The sequence below is a fragment of the Suncus etruscus genome, chromosome 6, assembly GCF_024139225.1.
Source record: "Suncus etruscus isolate mSunEtr1 chromosome 6, mSunEtr1.pri.cur, whole genome shotgun sequence".
Classification (NCBI taxonomy): domain Eukaryota; kingdom Metazoa; phylum Chordata; class Mammalia; order Eulipotyphla; family Soricidae; genus Suncus; species Suncus etruscus.
In genome coordinates this window covers 71,586,065-71,605,695 of record NC_064853.1, presented here as the reverse complement: position 1 = coordinate 71,605,695, position 19,631 = coordinate 71,586,065, and the positions used below count along the sequence as shown (strand labels likewise).

The 19,631-nt window shown below is 39.9% G+C and overlaps 1 protein-coding gene across 1 annotated transcript in view; it reads left to right on the top strand.

Moving 5' to 3' along the window:
• Positions 1-19,631, top strand: part of SLC24A3 (solute carrier family 24 member 3) — a 536,687-nt gene that overhangs the window by 386,279 nt on the left and 130,777 nt on the right. Inside the window, exons 5-6 of the mRNA XM_049774331.1 lie at positions 4,484-4,568; positions 4,934-5,037. Of these exons, the coding sequence (XP_049630288.1) occupies positions 4,484-4,568; positions 4,934-5,037 (189 nt within the window). The remainder of the gene's footprint in view (positions 1-4,483; positions 4,569-4,933; positions 5,038-19,631) is intronic.

Genomic DNA, 19,631 nt, shown 5'->3' with positions numbered 1-19,631 from the left:
GTTACTCCTGGCTATGCGCTCAGAAATCGCCCCTGGCTTGGGGGAACCATATGGGACGCCGGGGGATCGAACCGCTGTCCGTTCCTTGGCTAGCGCTTGTAAGGCAGGCACCTTACCTCCAGCGCCACCGCCCGGCCCCGAGGTTTATTTTTTAAAAATGAGAACCACTATGTGCAGAGTTAGGAGTGCAGTGGACAGTCAGATTGATGCTAAGCCCAGAAATATTGGCCAGATGGTTTGGTTTTTTAGGCTGGGCAGTTCTCAAGATCTACCAAAACAGTGATACCAGTAAGGAGGTAGGAGTGGGAGGACTTCTTAATAAGTGAACTCATTAACAAGAAAAAGATAAAGGTGAAGAAATGGAGAAAAGAAAATGTTTATTGGGGGGGGATAAAATTTATTGAATCCCTAATGTACAAAAAAATATGTCCCTTATTAGCTAAGTATGGTGTGAGTATGCCCAGGCATCTGTTTTTATTGCCCCCAAGAGCTCTACTAGGTAACTAACTGGTACTATTCCTTCTTTATAGACCAAAACACTGGGTCTCAAAGAAGTTGAGAGCCTTGTCCCAAGTCACAACGATAGTAAGGGGTGAAGAACTGAGTTGAACCTCCCCAGCCATGGACTTGAGCCCTGATACTTCAAAACAGTGCCTTTTCCTCTATTCAGACATCTGGGTGGACCAGGCTATGTTTCTGTTAGATCCATTTCCTCCTCTGAGGCCCTCAGCATAGAGGAAGGATGAGCACAGCAGAAGGAGAACTATTCCTGTAAATTCTCCTGCTGCTACCACTGGGACCAGTTCTTAGGAATAAGAAGATGAATAAGGAATAATGAGAGGAATAAGAGAAGGTGCTTGCTTGGGCCAATGTCCTGTGATGATGGCATAGCCTAGCACTGTTGGCTGGGAAATAAACAGGTCTCAAAAGGTGGGTGAGATGAGGACAGGATTGATATAGATTTAGAGACCTGATATGTTTTATCTCCTATGAGGCATGTGATCCATTGGCCCTGAAGTTAACTTTCTCACCAGATTGGTGAATCATAGAAATATCCACAGTGATTGAGGACTCTTCTCCACCCAAGACTCTGGCTCCACTGTACATTTCCTAATCACTTGTTGATGATTTAATATTATGTATCCCATGGTTTCTGGTAGACTAAAGCTGGGATGAACAGAAAGAAAAAAAACGGAGGCTACTGTTTTCAGCTATTGTGAGTGATGAATTGAGAGAGGAATAGACTGTTGCTTAGGGCAGGAAATTCTTACTCCATTTCAAATAATTTAATGCTTGAAATCAGTGGGTGAAAGTGGGAAAGGAACGTCAAGGAAAAAAATCAATGGAGGCAAAAAAAAAAAAAAAAAAAAAAGAAATGAAGGAAATCTGGGGAGTGAACCAGTGGCTCTCCCAGCTCTCTGGTCTGCAAAGCACCTGCTTTGAATAACCCTTTGTCTGGTTGACCCTCAGTTTGTCCTTGTATGAAACAAGAGTTCCTAGACTTTGGACAACTAGATCTAGGGTTAATTGTGCATAAGCACAGGAAAAATCCAATAAAGAATGAGGAGATAGCACAGAGAGCTGAGTGCTGCATGTTTCAAAACACAAATTCGAATTCCTATACCCCATGGTCTCTTAGAACTGACAGGTGTAACTTGTAAGCCCCCAAACACTGCTGGCCATAGTGGTCCCCAGAACCACAGGAATTGGTCATCATTATATGCACAGGTCCTAGCATTGTACTGTCTAGCCCAGTTGACCAAGTGTCACTGGTAGTGGCCTCCAGGCCTCACCTCTCAATACTGCTTGGGTGAGTGAGAGAGAGAAAGATAGAGAAAGAGAGAGAGAGTTTATTGAGCCAGTAGATGGACAAAGCTAAGTCAAAGAAGAACAGGTCAAACAAGACATGTCAAAAACCATCAAACTAGCAACATGAGAATCCATTAGCCAGGCTGGAGCAGAGGGTGATGTTGGATAAGATGGAAAAGTAGGGTACAGATTTTTTGAGTCATGCCAGCCTCCAGTGAAGCAGAGGAATAATTCGGGTAGTGGGTGACATAATGATAGAAAACAGGACTCCAGCCAGTGTTACTGAGCATATTTTGTCTGTATAACACTCAGTCCTGAGAGCTACTAAGGAAATAGGAAGAACAGAGCATGATGTTGCCACCCTTGTTTCAGAGAATACCAAACAGTGCCAAAGTAATGGTTGGATGATTTCAAAGAACCTGGAAGAGCTAAATTATTATGCAGTGGGTCAGGGACAGGTTAATACAGGGACAATATTAGAGCTTTCATTTAAAGGAAAGTTCCAGTGGCAATATGGTTTGTTGTTGTAATTTTATTTGGTTGGGGGGGGTCACACCTGGTGATGCTAAGGAGTTACTCCTGGCTCTGCACTGAGGAATCATTTCTAGTGGTGCTCCAGAGACAGTATGGGATGCATCAAACCTGGGTCTGTCACATACAAGGCAAGTGCCTTAGCCACTGTATTTTCACTCCAGTCCTAAAGTGGCAATTCAGAGAAGAGTCTGAGCAAAAGTCTGGAGGTAAATCAGCATGGAGGGTGCCCTGGAGACCCCAGGTTGCAGCATCTGACTGTATCAATGTTCAGGTGGCAGCAAGGAAGGCTTTGGATGAGCACAATCTGGTGGATGAAAAAAGATGGTGAAAAGCAGGAATCACTTTAACTGGTGATTCTAGGTATTTAGAGAAAGAGGTCAGAATTTAATAGGAGATGAAAGAGAAGAACACAGAGGAAGAGGTAGATGGAGGGAATGAGGAGAGAGGAAATGGAGCTGAGCCCATTAGTTTATTGTCTCTACACTAATATCTTATAGAGGAGTGGAATAGCAGTGCAAGACTCAGAGCAACTGTTTTCTCACAGCAGAGGTTAGAGCAGAGAATAAGGGGTACACCTGCTGGTGCTCAAGACTCCTGATCTCTGCTCATGCTCACTACTGGTAGTGCTTGGTATGGAATGGGGAATATATGTCATGCCAAGGATGGAGCCATGTCAGCCATGTGCAAGACAACTGCCTTAACTTCTGAACTACCTATCTAGCCCCTTCAGGACAATTCTTGATAAACTACCTAAGGAATGTGATCACTGTATTTGGTCTCTGCTCTTGGAATTCTTGGTGAGTCTGGATTCTGACTACACCTTTCAGCCTGAAGTACCATTACATGCTTTCCTGGCACTATTGTTTGAAGTTTGGCGAGCCAGTCAAGAGTTAAGGAACCCCAAATTACTTCTGAGCTCCCTAAAGGCTCCTCCTGCCACCTACTGCTGACTGCCTGGGTCATGCTGCCCCTTCCTGGCAGAGCAAGAAAGTGCCCTTCCTGGGCCATGTCATTCATGGCCAAATCACTGCTTCTCTTTCAACTAGGACACCGGCAGAAAACTGGCTCTTTACTGACCTGCAGTCTTATCTTCTCAGCCAAGACTGAATGCAAAAAAAAAAAAAAAAAATGCTGAACATGTTAACTAGCTTCTAATATAGTTGTTTCTTCTAGCACATCACTTTTCAGATGCCAAGCAAGGTAACCTGACAACATCGTAGTGCCAAATCTCTTGGCAGAGCTTGTCCCCACTTTCTATTCAGGTTCAAACTCTACCTCCCTTCACCAAGGTATCAAAACTGCTTTGAGAATGGAGAGTGGGTTTCAGGAGAGGATGGCCCTACACCTCAAAGCTTTCATCTCCTCCTAGAATCAAGGACTAACCTGATACCTAAATTAGCCCAAGAAAGATATGTGGGGGGGACAAATAACAGGAAATTAGACTTTCTTTAAAAAAGTTAAGATTATGGGCTGAAGCTATAAGACAGTGAATAGGGCATTTGCCTTGCATGCGAATGACCCAGGTTCAATCCACAGCATTACATAAGGTCCCCCAAGCCTGCCAGGAATAATTTCTGAGCTCAGAACCAAGAGAAACCCCTGAACATTACTGGGCATGGCCAAAAGCAAGCAAATAAATAAATTTTTTAATTAAAATAAAAATTAGATTATTTGGGGCAATACGGCCAGGAGGGCATTTGCCTTGCACATGGTTGATCCCTGTTATCCCATATGGTGATTCCTGTGTACAGAACCAGGAATAATCCCTGAGCATCACCAGGTGTAGACTCCCCAAAAATATGAAAAGAATTAAAAATAAGACTATTTGGCAACATGGAAGGAATAAGAGACATGCATTGGGGGCTCCCTAGATTTTATCAACTTGCATACAAAAAAAATTTTTTGTTTAAACACTGTGGTTACAAGGTTGCTCAAAATATAGGGCTTTTTTCCCCTTCCAGATAAAGTTGTTCATTATTGAGTTACAATCATATAATTGTACAACAACCTTCACTTGCATACACATATGCAATAAAAAAAGATGGGGCTAAGCAAGAATCAGGCAAACAGCAGCAGGAGACTAAGAATGGATCAGAGTGAAGGAGTGCCATTCACCTGAGCTTGCCTTTTATTTCTGTAGCGCCTGAACCTCAGTGAAGATGTAGCAGGAGCCACATTCATGGCAGCAGGCAGTTCGGCTCCAGAGCTCTTTACATCAGTTATAGGTAAGTGAATGTCTGAGGAACATCTCAGCCCTGTCCTCCATAGGGACAGATAAACCTCCCATGAACAGGTTGTCTACCAGGTGGCTCCAAGGAACAGAACACCAGTTTTCCAACCCACTGTGGGTGCCTTGTTGATTTTATTAAAGAAGAGCTTAACTCTGTAAGAACATATCCTAAAGCCAGAGCCTGAATTCCTAGGGGATTGTACCCAATGCAGATGAGGAAGTATTCCCTGCTGCTCAGCTGTTTTCTGTAGATCCTGAGAACCATCTAACCAACATTTTTTTTTAAATTATCAAACTGACTCCCCACAGTAAGGTTCCACTGGTCCAAATACCAGACTGACATCAGATCTATGTTTGCAGGTGTCTTCATCACCAAGGGCGACGTAGGCGTTGGAACCATTGTGGGCTCTGCTGTGTTCAACATCCTGTGCATCATTGGTGTCTGTGGACTCTTTGCAGGGCAGGTAAGACTGCATGGGGCAGATGACATAATACAGCGTGGAGGTGAGATGATGTCTATCATGCTGGAGCACAGTTAGCCTGGTGTCAGTGGTGCTAGACTACCTCAACATAGAATCTCAGTGAATCACAGAAAGGTAACCCAACTGGAACTGGAACCTCTTGAGCACTATTCTTGGATCTCCAGGTTGACAGAGTAAAGGGCTCCCATGTAAATAATTAACTAGTCTTCAGGCTACAAAACTAAAGGTGTCACATTTATCTTGACTATAACGTCTCTGAAATAGAATGACCTAAAGTAGTTCAGGTATGGCCTTGTCTTAATGGAAAATACTCAGGAAATACAGAGAAATTAGGTTGTAGGGTTATCCTTTAGCAAAAAAAAAAAAATTGGCTGGTATCACACTCTGGGATCCAACATTTCCTTTTCTACCAAGATGAAGCCTTTTATTTCCAGGTTTACGTGGACTTTCTTAGGAGCTCAGTCATGAGGGGATTTGCGTACTTAAAAAAAAATTTATGCTGATGGGAAAACTAGTCCACTGTGAAGGGTTGCTGTGCCCCATCACTATGACTATTTTGGGAAGTCTCTCAGAAGTCACCAAAGAAGAAGGCTTTGGAGCATCATAGCATTTAAATGGTACTGGCAGGTCTTTGGTCATTCTACCAAGTCTGATGTCTTAATTCTTTGTTGGAATTTTATTCAGAAACAATAAACATGAGCTTTCTGTCAAAACACCTAGTAAAGCAACTTAAAAAACTCTGGAATGCTGTACTTGTAGCATTAAAAAGCCTGATACTTCAAATCATTTCCCAGGCTTTGGAGTCTGCAATATCTTGCTGGAAGCATTTGGTTTCAATGGTTAAGAAAAGCTCCTGAGAACCTTCTACTGAGGTTTATCTTGAAGTTCCAATGGTTAAGAAAAAACCGTGAGAATTTTCACCGACACTCCTTTTCAGTACTTTATTTTGTTCAGTCAGTTCAATGCCAGGAGCATCCAGCATTTCCCCTGAGTTTCCTTCCAATGTGGGATGGACTCTGTCACATGGATTCTCTTCTCTACTACCCAGTTTTACTTCTATCATCTTCGTGCTGATTTATTTGTTTGGGGGAACTGATGGATTCACTACTGCTGAATGGAAGACAGAGGAACACCTTGTTCATATCAGAAACTGCTCCAAGAAGAACTGATCCTTAGCAGGAAGCTTGGCACTGAGTGGAGATAGGGAATAGGTCAGGGATGTGCATCATATCCCTTCAATAACAGAATTGTAAGTCACAGTGTCTAAAAGGGAAAATAGAAAATGAAAAAAGGGCCTGCAATAGAGACAAGCTTGGGAGGAGGAAAATTGGGGATAGTAGTAGAAAGATGTGGACTTTGATGAAGGTATTGGTTTTGAAATATTGTACACCTGAAATCTAATCATTAATTACTCTGTAATTTAGGTGATTCAATTTAAAAAAAGAAAAGAAATCTGCTTCAGGGCCCATGGGTAGATAATAGTACTTTCAGAGAAGGCCTCCTCCTCAGTGGTTTCATGCAGTACAACTGAATTCTGCCTAACTATCCAAAAAGAATATTTTCTTCCTTTTGGTCCATTAGCTATTGTTTTAGATCTTGTGGGTAATACCCCCACCTCTTAACCTACCAAAAAATACAAAATAATTAAAACAATTCTTTGCCCTTGCCTTTAGTGCCATTTGCACATGCAAGGATCTTGTTTGTGTTGGAACCCTTACTGCCTGCCAGAGATGAAGAGTCAGTTACATCTTGCAGAAGAGCCTACCGCTGCTGTTGGCATTCTCTTAATTAGCATTGTCACATTAGCAGTATGATTATTGCTGTATAATAGCCTGGATATTATTAGTGTTGTCATTTGTACATTAGTCTTCCAAACCTTAAGCTTGATTCAGAGGCAAACCCAGAAGGAAATAAATAATGTGAAGAAATGAAACTAATGATGGGAAAGTGTCTAGCAACATTCCATGGAACTAATTACATATGAAATAACTGGAATGCATTTGTGTTTTTAAATGCAATGGCAATGCAGTTCACCATTGACATGAAGGTAACACTTGTGTTCAGTGCATATTTCTTCTGGAACTTTTGCCAGTGCTGATAGTGGTTACTCTGCCAAGCTCATCTCATGTTGCCATGGAAAGAAATGTGTTGTTAGAAATATCCCATAGAATGATACTGATTGCCCTTTCCTGGTTTTCTTTACCCCTTGCTCATGTGAAGAGTTCCAAGGTTTGGAACTCATTCTGCTTCAAGATTTTATTGTATCACTGAAATCTCTACTGAGGAATCAAGAGACTATTTTGAAAAGGACACTTACTTAGGAATCAGAGTAGGCTAGATTTGAATCTTGATTCTACCATTTGCTAACTATGGAACATTGGCTACATGACTTCACCTCTTAAAACCTCAATTTTCTTATTGAGAACATGAGTACAAGCATATCTGCTTCCTTGTATTGCTGTAAGGATGAAACATATGTTCAGCATATAAAAACAAAACTCCTGAATATACATAGGGGATAAAAGTTAGACCCTTTTTTTCATCTGTTAAAAGATAATGATCCTGGGCCCAGAGAGATAGCACAGTGGCATTTGCCTTGCAAGCAGCCGATCCAGGACCAAGGTGGTTGGTTCGAATCCCGGTGTTCCATATGGTCCCCCGTGCCTGCCAGGAGCTATTTCTGAGCAGACAGCCAGGAGTCACCCCTGAGCATCGCCAGGTGTGGCCCAAAAACGAAAAATAAATAAATAAATAATGATCCTTTGGGTTCCTACTTCCAACTCTATGCTTGGTCACTAGAAACTAAGTAGTGAAAGAGCTTCAAAATGTACAGTGAGGAGAGATAGAAAGTCAGTGAGGTCTTCTAAATGAAAATAAGAATGAAGCTATGTTGGTTGAAACTGGGTCTCAGAATACTTATCCTTGCCTGTGTGCTGTCTGTCTGGTGAGTAAGAGAAGAAAAATCAATTAGAAATGAAAGTGGCCTCGCTTCTTGAGATATTTCGAAATTCACATATTAAGAAGTTCTTCTAAGCAGTGGAGCCTATGCAGAACTTCACAGCAAAGGATGGATATTGGGAATGGAACTGATTAATAAATCCAATCATGGGTCTCACTTAGTGCCATTATTTATGTGGCCCCGAACCTTCATTTGGCTGTGAGAATTACCAGCAGGTGCCTGTGGGCCTCTCTCTAATGTAGTCTAACATGAAAGCCTGCTTGTGACCAAGTCTGTTACCCATCTGAAATTAAAGTAATTAAGCCGTAAGGTTTGAGTTCCTGTCTCAATTAAGGTTTGATGAATTCAATGTAATTAAATGTCTGCTGTATTTGCAGTTTGCAAACAGACCCAGTGCTTTGGTGATCATCTAAAGGTGCTTTGCAGGGTTTTATAGGACAAGAAGGAAATTGCTTCTTAGAAAGTGGCTTATGGAGCATTTCCTGGCATCCCTTCAAGGCATTTACAGAGCTGTGAACCAACAGAATATTTATTCATTTAAAATAAAAATATATTAACAATGAACAGAGAATATCATGTTCCAAATATGACTTACTAATGTATTTCACATATTATATCTAAGGAACTTCATACCAGTTTTTAAAAAACAATGTACTTATGAACTTAAATCCACCATTCAAAGCTTAAGGATATAACCACAAAGAAAAAGTAAATAGTTTTAACTGTGTCCTATATTGACTTTCATATTCCAGTTATTACAGGCCAACAGATGGCTCCGATTTACAATATAGAGCTCCAATATCAGCTCTCTCAGCATCCTCAAAAGATGCCTGATGGTTTTGGTGGGATCCATCTATTCCTTGATGGGTTTGTTTCCCCTTCATATGCTGATTCCTTTACACAAACCAAAACAGCATCGAGAGATTGTACATCTGAAATGAAAGCTATTTCCAATTGCAATTCTCATAAAAAGAGACTATAAACAATAATTCAAAGATATGTGTTTGATTAAAAAGGCGATCTCAAGATGTACCCACTTGAAAACTGAGACAAGGAAATTATCCAAGAAAAATGTTAGCAAGCAAAATTGGATTTTGGGGGCATATCAGAGATTGTGTCCAACCTAGCTGCTAAATTCTCTCACCCAGAGATTAGGGACCCAGAGTTTTAACTACCAACCTTCACCAATGTTGACTGAAACCTGTTCTCACAGATGTTAATTCTCAGATATTCCTATTTATTGAACTGAATAAAGGTGAATTTAGGACGTAGAGGAACTCCACAAGCAAGTAGACACTGGAGTTGGCTGTAGGATGAACCTGACATAGTAAAGATGAGATATGAATGGGTCTCATAAAGCATTTGCTGCATACATACTCCAGGCAAAACCTGGAAAATCAGCCAGCTGATAGCTTTCATATTCAACTACCCTGAATGAAACACAACCACAAGGTATCGGCCAACTACTAATAATTCAGGATGAGGACATCTTCTCTAACATTTAAATATAGCAGCTGCCATTCTTGGTAATTTTTTTCATCCAGTTAGGAAACAGAAGATTCTTAGCTCTTGAAGTAACCAAAAACTAGATAATATGCAATCTTGCTTCCAGGGCTGGCGCAATAACTCAGCAGAAAGGAATAACTCAGCAGGACGGACATTTCTTTGCATGCAGCCAATATAGGTTCGATCCCCGGTATGGTCTCCCAAGCCTGCCAGGAATGATTTCGGAGCCCAGAACCAGGAGTAACCCCTGAGTACTGCTGGGTGTGGCTCAAAAAAAAAAATACTGCTTCTATATGGGGCTATCAAAGAAATGTGGTTTTAAGATAAGCTTGATTAACATGTTTCCAAAGAGCAAAACCCCTCCCAAGTGAGCAGTGAACCTTGGAAGACCAGTGTGGGTTTTTGGTGTTGAAGTGTAGAAGACTAGCAAGTATAGCAATGATACTGTACTTGATAAAATTTGATACAGTATTCCTCTCTACCTCACTCCAAATCTTTAGAGGAAAAAGAAAGTAAAGGCAGAAAATTATTCCATTGATCCTATCTACCACATTATTGCTAAAATTGAAGTCAAGGATAATAAAGGATAACATTAATTCTAAATCCAACCTTGATAAGAACTGAGAGTACATCCACAGGAAGTTAGGTATTGGACTGATCAAAACTGAACTGCAAGTGAGCCCTTGATGAGATCCCAAAAACCATTTTATCCCTTTAACTTAAAGATGAGAGAAGAACTTAGAATTGCTGCAGGGGGAGGGGTTGGAGAACACTTAATTAATTAACAATTAATCAATTCTTGTATGTATAATTTTTATAATGCAACATTGTAAAATCTATATGATGGCAAAAATGGAACTCATAACCAAAACAACAACCAAAGCAAACCACAGAGGATCCAGATACAAAAATTAGCAGAAAGGCATTTGAAATCTCTTTGTAAAATAGGGAATGTTGGAAATAAATGAATAATTTTATCAGAGAAAAAACAAAAATTAAAAGAAACAAATTATACATGAAAAAAAACCTACATCTCGGGGCCAGAGTGATAGCAAAGCAGCGGGGCATTTGCCTTGCCTTGGACGCAACTGCCCAGGACAACCTTGTTTCGATCCCCCAGCGACCCATATGGTTCCCCAAACCAGGACCCATTTTCTTATTATTAAAATCTTTAATTAAACACCTTGATTACAAATATGATTGCAGTTGGATTTCATTCATGTAAAGAATGCACCCTTCATCAGTGCAACATTTCCATCACCAAGTCCCAAATCTCCCTCCTCCCCACCCCACACCCACCTGTATTCTACACAGGCTTTCTACTTCCCTCCTTAATTCACATTGTTATGATAGTTCTCAGTGTAGTTATTTCTCTAACTTCATTTACTACTCTTTGTGGTGAGCTTCATATCATGAGCTGGACCTTCCAGCCCTCTTCTCTTTGTCTCTGGGGATTATTGCAAAAATATCTTTTATTTTTCTTAAAGCCCGTCAATGAGGGAGACTATTCTGCATCTGTCTCTCCCTCTGACTTATGTCACTCAGCATAATAGATTCCATGTACATCCATGTATAGTAAAATTTCATGACTTCATCTCTCCTGATGGCTGCATAATATTCCACTATATATGTGTACCACAGTTTCTTTAGCCATTCGTCTTGGTTGTTTCCAGAGTCTGGCTATTGTATATAGCACTTCAATGAATATAGATGTGAGGAAGGGATTTTTGTATTGTATTTTTGTGTTCCTAGGATATATCTCTAGGAGTGGTATAGCTGGATCATATGGGAACTCAATTTCCAGGTTTTGGAGGAATCTCTACATCGCTTTCCATAAAGGTTGGACTAGACAGCATTCCCACCAGCAGTGAATAAGAGTTCCTTTCTCTCCACAGCCCCACCATCACTGCTTGTTCTGATTCTTTGTCATATGCACCATTCTCTGTGACATGAGATGGTACCTCATAGTTGTTTTGATTTGCATCTCCCTGATAATTAGTGATGTGGAGCATTTTTTCATGTGCCTTTTGGCCATTTGTATTTCTTTTTTCCCCTTTATTTAAACATCTTGTTTACATATATGATTGTGATTAGGTTTCAGTCATGTAAAGAACACCCCCTTCACCAGTGCAACATTCCCACCACCAATGTCCCAAATCTTCCTCCATCCCACCCCACCCCCACCTGTCTGTACTCCAGACAGGCTTTCCAGTTCCCTCTTTCATTTGCATGATTATGGTAGTTCTCTGTGTAGTTATTTCTATAACTGCACTCACCACTCTTTGTGGTGAGCTTCATGAAATGAGCTGGAAGTTCCAGCCCTCCTCTCATTGTCTCTGAGGATTGTTGCAAAAATGACTTATTTTTCTTAAAACCCATAGATGAGTGAGACTATTCTGCGTCTCCCTCCCTTCCTCTGACTTATTTCACTCAGCATGATAGATTCCATGTACATTCATGTATAGGAAAATTTCATGACTTCATCTTTCAGGACAGCTGCATAATATTCCATTGTGTATATATGTACCACAGTTTCTTTAGCCATTCGTCTGTTGAAGGGCATCTTGGTTGTTTCCAGAGCCTGGCTATTATGAATAGTGCTGCATTAAATATAGGTGTGAGGAAGGGGTTTTTGTATTGTATTCTTGTGTTCTTAGGGTATATTCCTAGGAGTGGAATAGCTGGGTCGAATGGGAGCTCAATTTCCAGATTTTGGAGGAATCTCCATATCGCTTTCCATAGAGGTTGGACTAGACGGCATTCCCACCAGCAGTGGATAAGAGTTCCTTTCTCTCCACATCCCCGCCAGCACTGATTATTCTCATTCTTTGTGATGTGTGCCAATCTCTGTGGTGTGAGATGGTATCTCATCATTGTTTTAATTTGCATCTCCCTGATGATTAGTGACGAGGAGCATTTGTTCATGTGCCTTTTGGCCATTTGTATTTCTTTTTTATCAAAGCGTCTGTTCATTTCTTCTCCCCATTTTTTGATGGGATTAAATGTTTTTTTCTTGTAAAGTTTTGTCAGTGCCCTGTATATTTTGGATATTAGCCCCTTATCTGATGGGTGTTGGGTGAATAGTTTCTCCCACTCAGTGGGTGGCTCTTGTATCCTGGGCACTATTTCTTTTGAGGTGCAGAAGCTTCTCAGCTTAATATTGTCCCATTTGTTTATCTCTGCTTCCACTTGTTTGGAGAGTGCTGTTTCCTCCTTAAAGATGTCTTTTGTCGGGGCTGGGAAGGTGGCGCTACAGGTAAGGTGTCTGCCTTGCAAGCGCTACCATAGGACAGACAGCGGTTTGATCCCCTGGCGTCCCATTTGGTCCCCCCAATCCAGGGGCGATTTCTGAGCGCATAGCCAGGAGTAACCCCTGAGTGTCAAATGGGTGTGGCCCAAAAACCAAAAAAAAAAAAAAAAAAAAAAGATGCCTTTTTGTCTCAATGTCATGAAGTGTTTTACCTACGTCTTGTTCGATATACCTTATGATTTCAGGTCTGAGATATCAAGGTCTTTAATCCATTCGGATTTTACCTTCATACATGGTGTTAGCTGGGAGTATGAGTTCGCATTTTTGCAAGTGGCTAACCAGTTCTTCCCATACCACTTGTTGCAGAGGCTTTTCTTGCTCCGTTTAGGATTTCTTTCTCCTTTATCAAAAATTAGGTGATTGAATGTCTGGGGAGCATTCTCTGAGTACTCAAGCCTATTCCATTGATCTGGGGGTCTGTCTTTATTCCAATACCATGCTGTTTTGATAACTATTGCTTCATAATAAAGTTTAAAGTTGGGGAAAGTAATGCCTCACATATTTCTTTTCCTAAGGATCGCTTTAGCTATTGAAGGTGTTTATTGTTCCAAATGAATTTCAGAAGTGCTTTTCCACTTCTTTGAAGAATATCATGGATATCTTTAGAGGGATCACATTAAATCTATACAATGCTTTGGGGAGTATTGCCATTTTAATGATGTTAATCCTGCCAATCCATGAATAGGGTATATGTTTTCATTTCCACGTGTGAGAGAACCTATTTCTGAGTGCACAGCAAGGAGTAACCCCTGAGGATCACTGGGTGTGGCCAAAAAAACAAACAACAACAACAAAAACACCCTACATCTACTATATCTTACACTTCTCTAATGCGCAGACACTAAATTAGATGCTATATAATGCTTTGAGAAACATGGGCACTGAATTTTAAGGAATTGTTATCATCCACTAAAGCTAGTAAAATTTATCTAAAGGAAGGAGAATTACAATGAGTTACCCTGGCTTTGATACCATATCTGCTGACTGTGAAATCCATTCTCTTTCCAGTGGAAACCTTATGATTTAAAAAAAGGGACTTCCATGTTGAGTGAAATAAGTCAGAAAGAGAAAGATAGACACAGAATAGTCTCACTCTTCTACGGGTTTTAAGAAAAATTAAAGACATTATTGTAATAAGGCCCAGAGAAAATAGAGTTAAAGGCTGGAAGGGCCAGAAGGCCCAGCTCACAATTTAAAGTTCAACACAAAGAGTGGTGAATGCTTTTAGGAAATAACTACACTAAATAACTACAAGTAGCATAACAGTGTTGAAGAATGAGAGAAGTAAAATGCCTGTCGCAAATACAGGCAGGGGTGGAGGAGGTGGAGGGGCATTGGTAGTGGAAATGTTGCGTTGGTGAAGGGGGGTATTCTGTTTATAATTGAAACCCAACTACAAATATGCTTGTAATCATGGTGCCTAAATAAAGATATATTAAAAATAAATAAATAAAACTCTAAAAAATAAATGAAATGAAAATTAAAAAGGGGACTTCCAGGTATTATTACTGCATTTGTAAGATTATCCCTTGATCTTATGTATCTTTTATTCAATATTGGAGTTGGGGCCAGTACAAGGAATAGAAACATTAACACAGCAATGATGATCAGAGATAAATAGTACTAGTGCTTGGCCCAACCAGGATCATCTAAAATCTTGTGCTATAATCAGATATATTATAATATGTAATATTATAGGTCTTTATCTTCTGCTAGGCAAGTAGGTGATTCACCTAGTAGGCAATGAGAGACCCATGAAACATCCCATCTTACTGTATATAAACAAACATGTCTTTCAATTCTAAGAAACATCAGATTCCTCTTGATGCTGGAATGGTGGACAGGCGAGGCTAAAAATCTACACACCACCAGTTGACAAAATAAAAAAAAAATAGGGACTGGCGAGGTGGCACTAGAGGTAAGGTGTCTGCCTTGCAATCGCTAGCCAAGGAAGGACCATGGTTCAATCCCCTGGTGTCCCATATGGTCCCCACAAGCCAGGGGCAATTTCTGAGCGCTTAGCCAGGAGTAACCCCTGAGCATCAAATGAGTGTGGCCTGGAAAAAAATTAAAATTAAATAAATAAATAAATAAAATCTTGGAACTGCCCTTCACCCTGAAGATGGAGATGAAAGTGAAAGAAAGATCTCATACTTAATGTATTGTTGAAACTATAGTTCAGAAAAGAACATATTCCACACTTCAACACCACTATTTTGCTTAAGGCTCTTACTTCCTGTTTATTTCTTCTTACTTTCTCCTGAGTTTATTTACCTTCATTGTCCTCATTTCTGTGATGTAGGGTCAAGGATAATCTGAGCATCCCCCTTTGATGCCTTTCATTCCCTCATCCTATTATAATTCTATATATCACAGATAATGAGATCATTCTGTATTTGTCCTTCTTCTGACTCACTTCAGTTAACATGATATTCTTTCGTTCCATATAAGTTGCAGTGAATTACATGATTTCATCATTCCTTGCAGTTTCATAACATTCCATTTTGTATTTGTATATATACACCATACTTTCATTATACACTCATGTGTTGTTGGGCACCTAAGTTAATTCTATAGCCTAGTTTTTATGCTTAATGCTGTAATAATAGTTGTGTGCATATGTCCTTTAAATGTCCCTGTCAAGGAGGCAGGCTGTGAGAGAAGGGAGCGAACCTGGGGGCATTCATGGAGGGAAGTTGACACTGGAGATGAGAAGAGTGCTAGAACATTATTATTAGAAATAATTCTATGAGTAAGTATGTAAATTATGGTGCCTTAATACATTAAAATTTTATGTAAAAATTTTAAGTAAAAAAGTGAAAGTGGAGGCCTGGAGAGATAGCACAGGGGCGTTTGCCTTTCAAGCAGCCGATCCAGGACCCAAGGTGGTTGGTTCGAATCCCGGTGTCCCATATGCTCCCCCGTGCCTGCCAGGAGTTATTTCTGAGCAGACAGCCAGGAGTAACCCCTGAGCACCGCCGGGTGTGACCCAAAAAACAAAAAAAAAAAGTGAAAGTGGGCCAGAGTGATAGTACAGTGATAGGGAGTTTGCCTTGCACGTGGCTGACCAGGACAGACAAGGGTTCGATTCCCAGCATCCCATATTGTCCCCTGAGCAAAGTGTGATTTCTTAGGGCAAAGCCAGGAGTAACCCCTGAGTGCCGCGGGGTGTGGCCCAAAAAGACTAAGTCTAAGCAGGTGATCCATGGAGAGAAATCATAGGACCAGGTGCAGGTGGAAGTGCAGGAAATATTTGAATATTTCATGCTGTTTCTTTTTTTTTTTTTTTTTTTTTTTTGGTTTTTGGTTTTTGGGTCACACCTGGCAGCGCTCAGGGGTTACTCCTGGCTCTACACTCAGAAATCATCCCTGCATCCCTGGCAGGCAAGAGGAATCATATGGGATGCCGGGATTTGAACCACCGTCCTTCTGCCTGGAAGACACTTTACCTCCAGGCTATCTCTCTGGCCCCTTCATGCTGTTTCTTAAGGAACAGGAGAGAGGAATTTGTTGTAGAATCATACATGAAGGTCAGGGGCAAATTCAGTTGGATCAGTCACAAAATTTCCATCATTTTCCAGTAAAATTGACATTCTCCCAGTACCATCGGTAGGCCACTTGCCTTAGACTAACCTTGTTAGAGATTCCTAACCCTAGATTTAGACCAAATAAATCGGAGAGCAATTCTATGCTCTATGGGCAGGCTAAGTTCTGCTTAAACTTGAGGAGAAAGATGCTTTTCCAGGCAAGAAGCCATTTAGCCGAGGCAGGTTGTGAATTTAGAATGAAAATCTGATTGTGCCAGAGAAGGTCACTTGACCATCCCTAAAGCAATCACCAGGTCAAAGTAAACTACAGTTACCTAATTGGCTTAAGTGAATCACGAACTTTCCACCATTTCTTTCCTCTCCTCAAAAATGCAATTAATTTTACACCAATACATTGCTGGTTATCACACCAAAAATATGACTAATGACAACAGAACCAAGTTTTTTGCTGTCTCATATACTGCTTTGATGGCTGCTTTCCCTAGACTGAGGGAACACAAAAGAGTAATTAGCACCATTTGGCTGAAGTGTGGACACATGTTATAATTCCTTGTGCCTAAATAATGCAGGAGTGAGATTGCGACTAACTGTGGTTTGTGTGTAAGTAACTATCTACAGTTGTTCACAATATCTTTTTTTTTCAAGTTCATGACTTTTTTTATTTAAACAACTTTATTACATACATGATTGTGCTTGGGTTTCAGTCATGTAAAGAACACCACCCATCACCAGTGCAACATTTCCATCACCAATGTCCCAAATCTCCCTCCTCCCCACCCAACCTCTGCCTGTACTCTAGACAGGCTTTCTATTTCCCTCGTACATTCTCATTATTAGGATAGTTCAAAACGTAGTTATTTCTCTAACTAAACACATCCCTGTTTGTGGTGAGCTTCATGAGGTGAGCTGTAACTTCAGCTCTTTTCTCTTTTGTGTCTGAAAGTTATTATTGCAAGAATGTCTTTCATTTTTCTTAAAACCCATAGATGAGTGAGACCATTCTGCGTCTTTCTCTCTCTCTCTCTGACTTATTTCACTCAGCATAATAGATTCCATGTACATCCATGTATAGGAAAATTTCATGACTTCATCTCTCCTGACAGCTGTATAATATTCCACTGTGTATATGTACCACAGTTTCTTTAGCCATTCATCTGTTGAAGGGTATCTTGGCTGTTTCCAGAGTCTTGCTATGGTAAATAGTGCTGCAATGAATATAGGTGTAAGGAAGGGGTTTTTGTATTGTATTTTTGTGTTCCTAGGGTATATTCCTAGGAGTGGTATAGCTGGATCATATGGGAGCTTGATTTCCGGTTTTTGGAGGAATCTCCATATTGCTTTCCATAAAGGTTGAACTAGACGGCATTCCCACCAGCAGTGGATAAGAGTTCCTTTCTCTTCACATCCCCGCCAACACTGCTTGTTCTCATTCTTTGTGATGTGTGCCAATCTCTGTGGTGTGAGGTGGTACCTCATAGTTGTTTTGATTTGCATCTCCCTGATGATTAGTGATGTGGAGCATTTTTTCATGTGTCTTTTGTCCATTTGTATTTCTTCTTTGTCAAAGTGTCTGTCCATTTCTTCTCCCCATTTTTTGATGGGATTAGATGTTTTTTTCTTGTAAATTTCTGTCAATGCCTTGTATATTTTGAAGATTAGCCCCTTATCTGATGGGTACTGGGTGAATAGTTTCTCTTGTATCCTGGGCAATATTTCTCTTGAGGTGCAGAAGCTTCTCAGTTTAATATATTTTCATCTGTTAATCTCTGCTTTCACTTGTTTGGAGAGTGCAGTTTCCTCCTTGAAGATGCCTTTAGTCTCAACGTTCTGGAGTGTTTTACCTATGTGTTTTTCTATATATTTTATGGTTTCGGGTCTGATATCGAGGTCTTTCATCCATTTGGATTAAACCTTTGTACATGATGTTAGCTGGGGGTCTAAGTTCAATTTTTTGCAATATCTTGACCCTTCTATATTCCCACTAACAATATATGATAATTCAGCTGTTCTGAATCATCACCAGCACTTGGTGTTATCAATTTTGTTTTGTTTTGGTAAATTTTGTTTAAATTTTACCTAATCTAGTGATTATGAGTGACACTTTATTGTGGTTTTCATTTGTATTTCCCTAGTGAAGCACCACATTGAGTATTTCTCTTTTCACATCTTACTTGCCATCCATAAATCTTCAGTGGAGAATCTGTTCAAATCTTTGCCCATTTCTATTTTTTTTTCATTTTATTATTATAGCTTAGATAACATATTCCTAACAATACCAACATTTATGGTCTTGATGTACAGTTACTCACCATCAGCAAAGTGCCCAAGACCTTCCACTAATGTCCTAATATTATTTCTAGTTTATCTCATTATTCCCCTCAACTCTCCCCACTCCAGTTTTTTAATCTTAGTTTTATACTACAAGGCCAAGGCTTTGTTCAATACTGATTCAATATTGATTAGTTCTTTACTTTATTATACCAATGAATGGGGTCATCCAGTATTTGTCCTTTACTCATTTACCTATTTCATTTAACATTACACCCTCCATATATGTCCAAGCTACATGGTTTAATCTTTTCTAACAGCTTCATTATATGCCATTTTGTGTGTCTATATATGTATATGTACATATATACATATATATGTATATATATACCACAACATCTTTATTCATTCATCTGTTCTCTATGTAAAGTCAACTGATTGGTACTATCAATCTTTGTTTAGTTTGGGTGTCGATCCCAGAGAATAATACAAACAAAAATATAAGTAGACATACACACAGACTGTCCAAGCTTAGGTCACCTAGGCAACCATCAGTAGTACCATATCGCTCTCAAGAAGGCTCCCAACATGTGAGCCATTGTTTAAGTTGACAGAGGTATTAAGGTATTAAAGACAGTTCATAACATCAGAGCATAGTAAATCAGAAGGCACCCTTAAAGTATAGTATAAAGTCATGTCAGTTTCCTATTCTATTCTTGCCTTTGTTGCTCTCTACATGTAAAAGACCATAAATCTTTCTTGGGGTGATTGTTGCTTGCCCTGTTACCTATTTTATTATACCATGAGTGCATTTTTAACAAAAAAAATATATATATAATTAATATATTCTAAAATACCTAAAGTATTTTTTCAGTGTACTATCCTTACCTTGTGTTTTTGCTATTGTTGTTAACAGAGGGATGGTTTTCTACAATCTTGTATTGCTTGAGTGTTTCTGTATCCTACCTATCATATTAAGCACTAA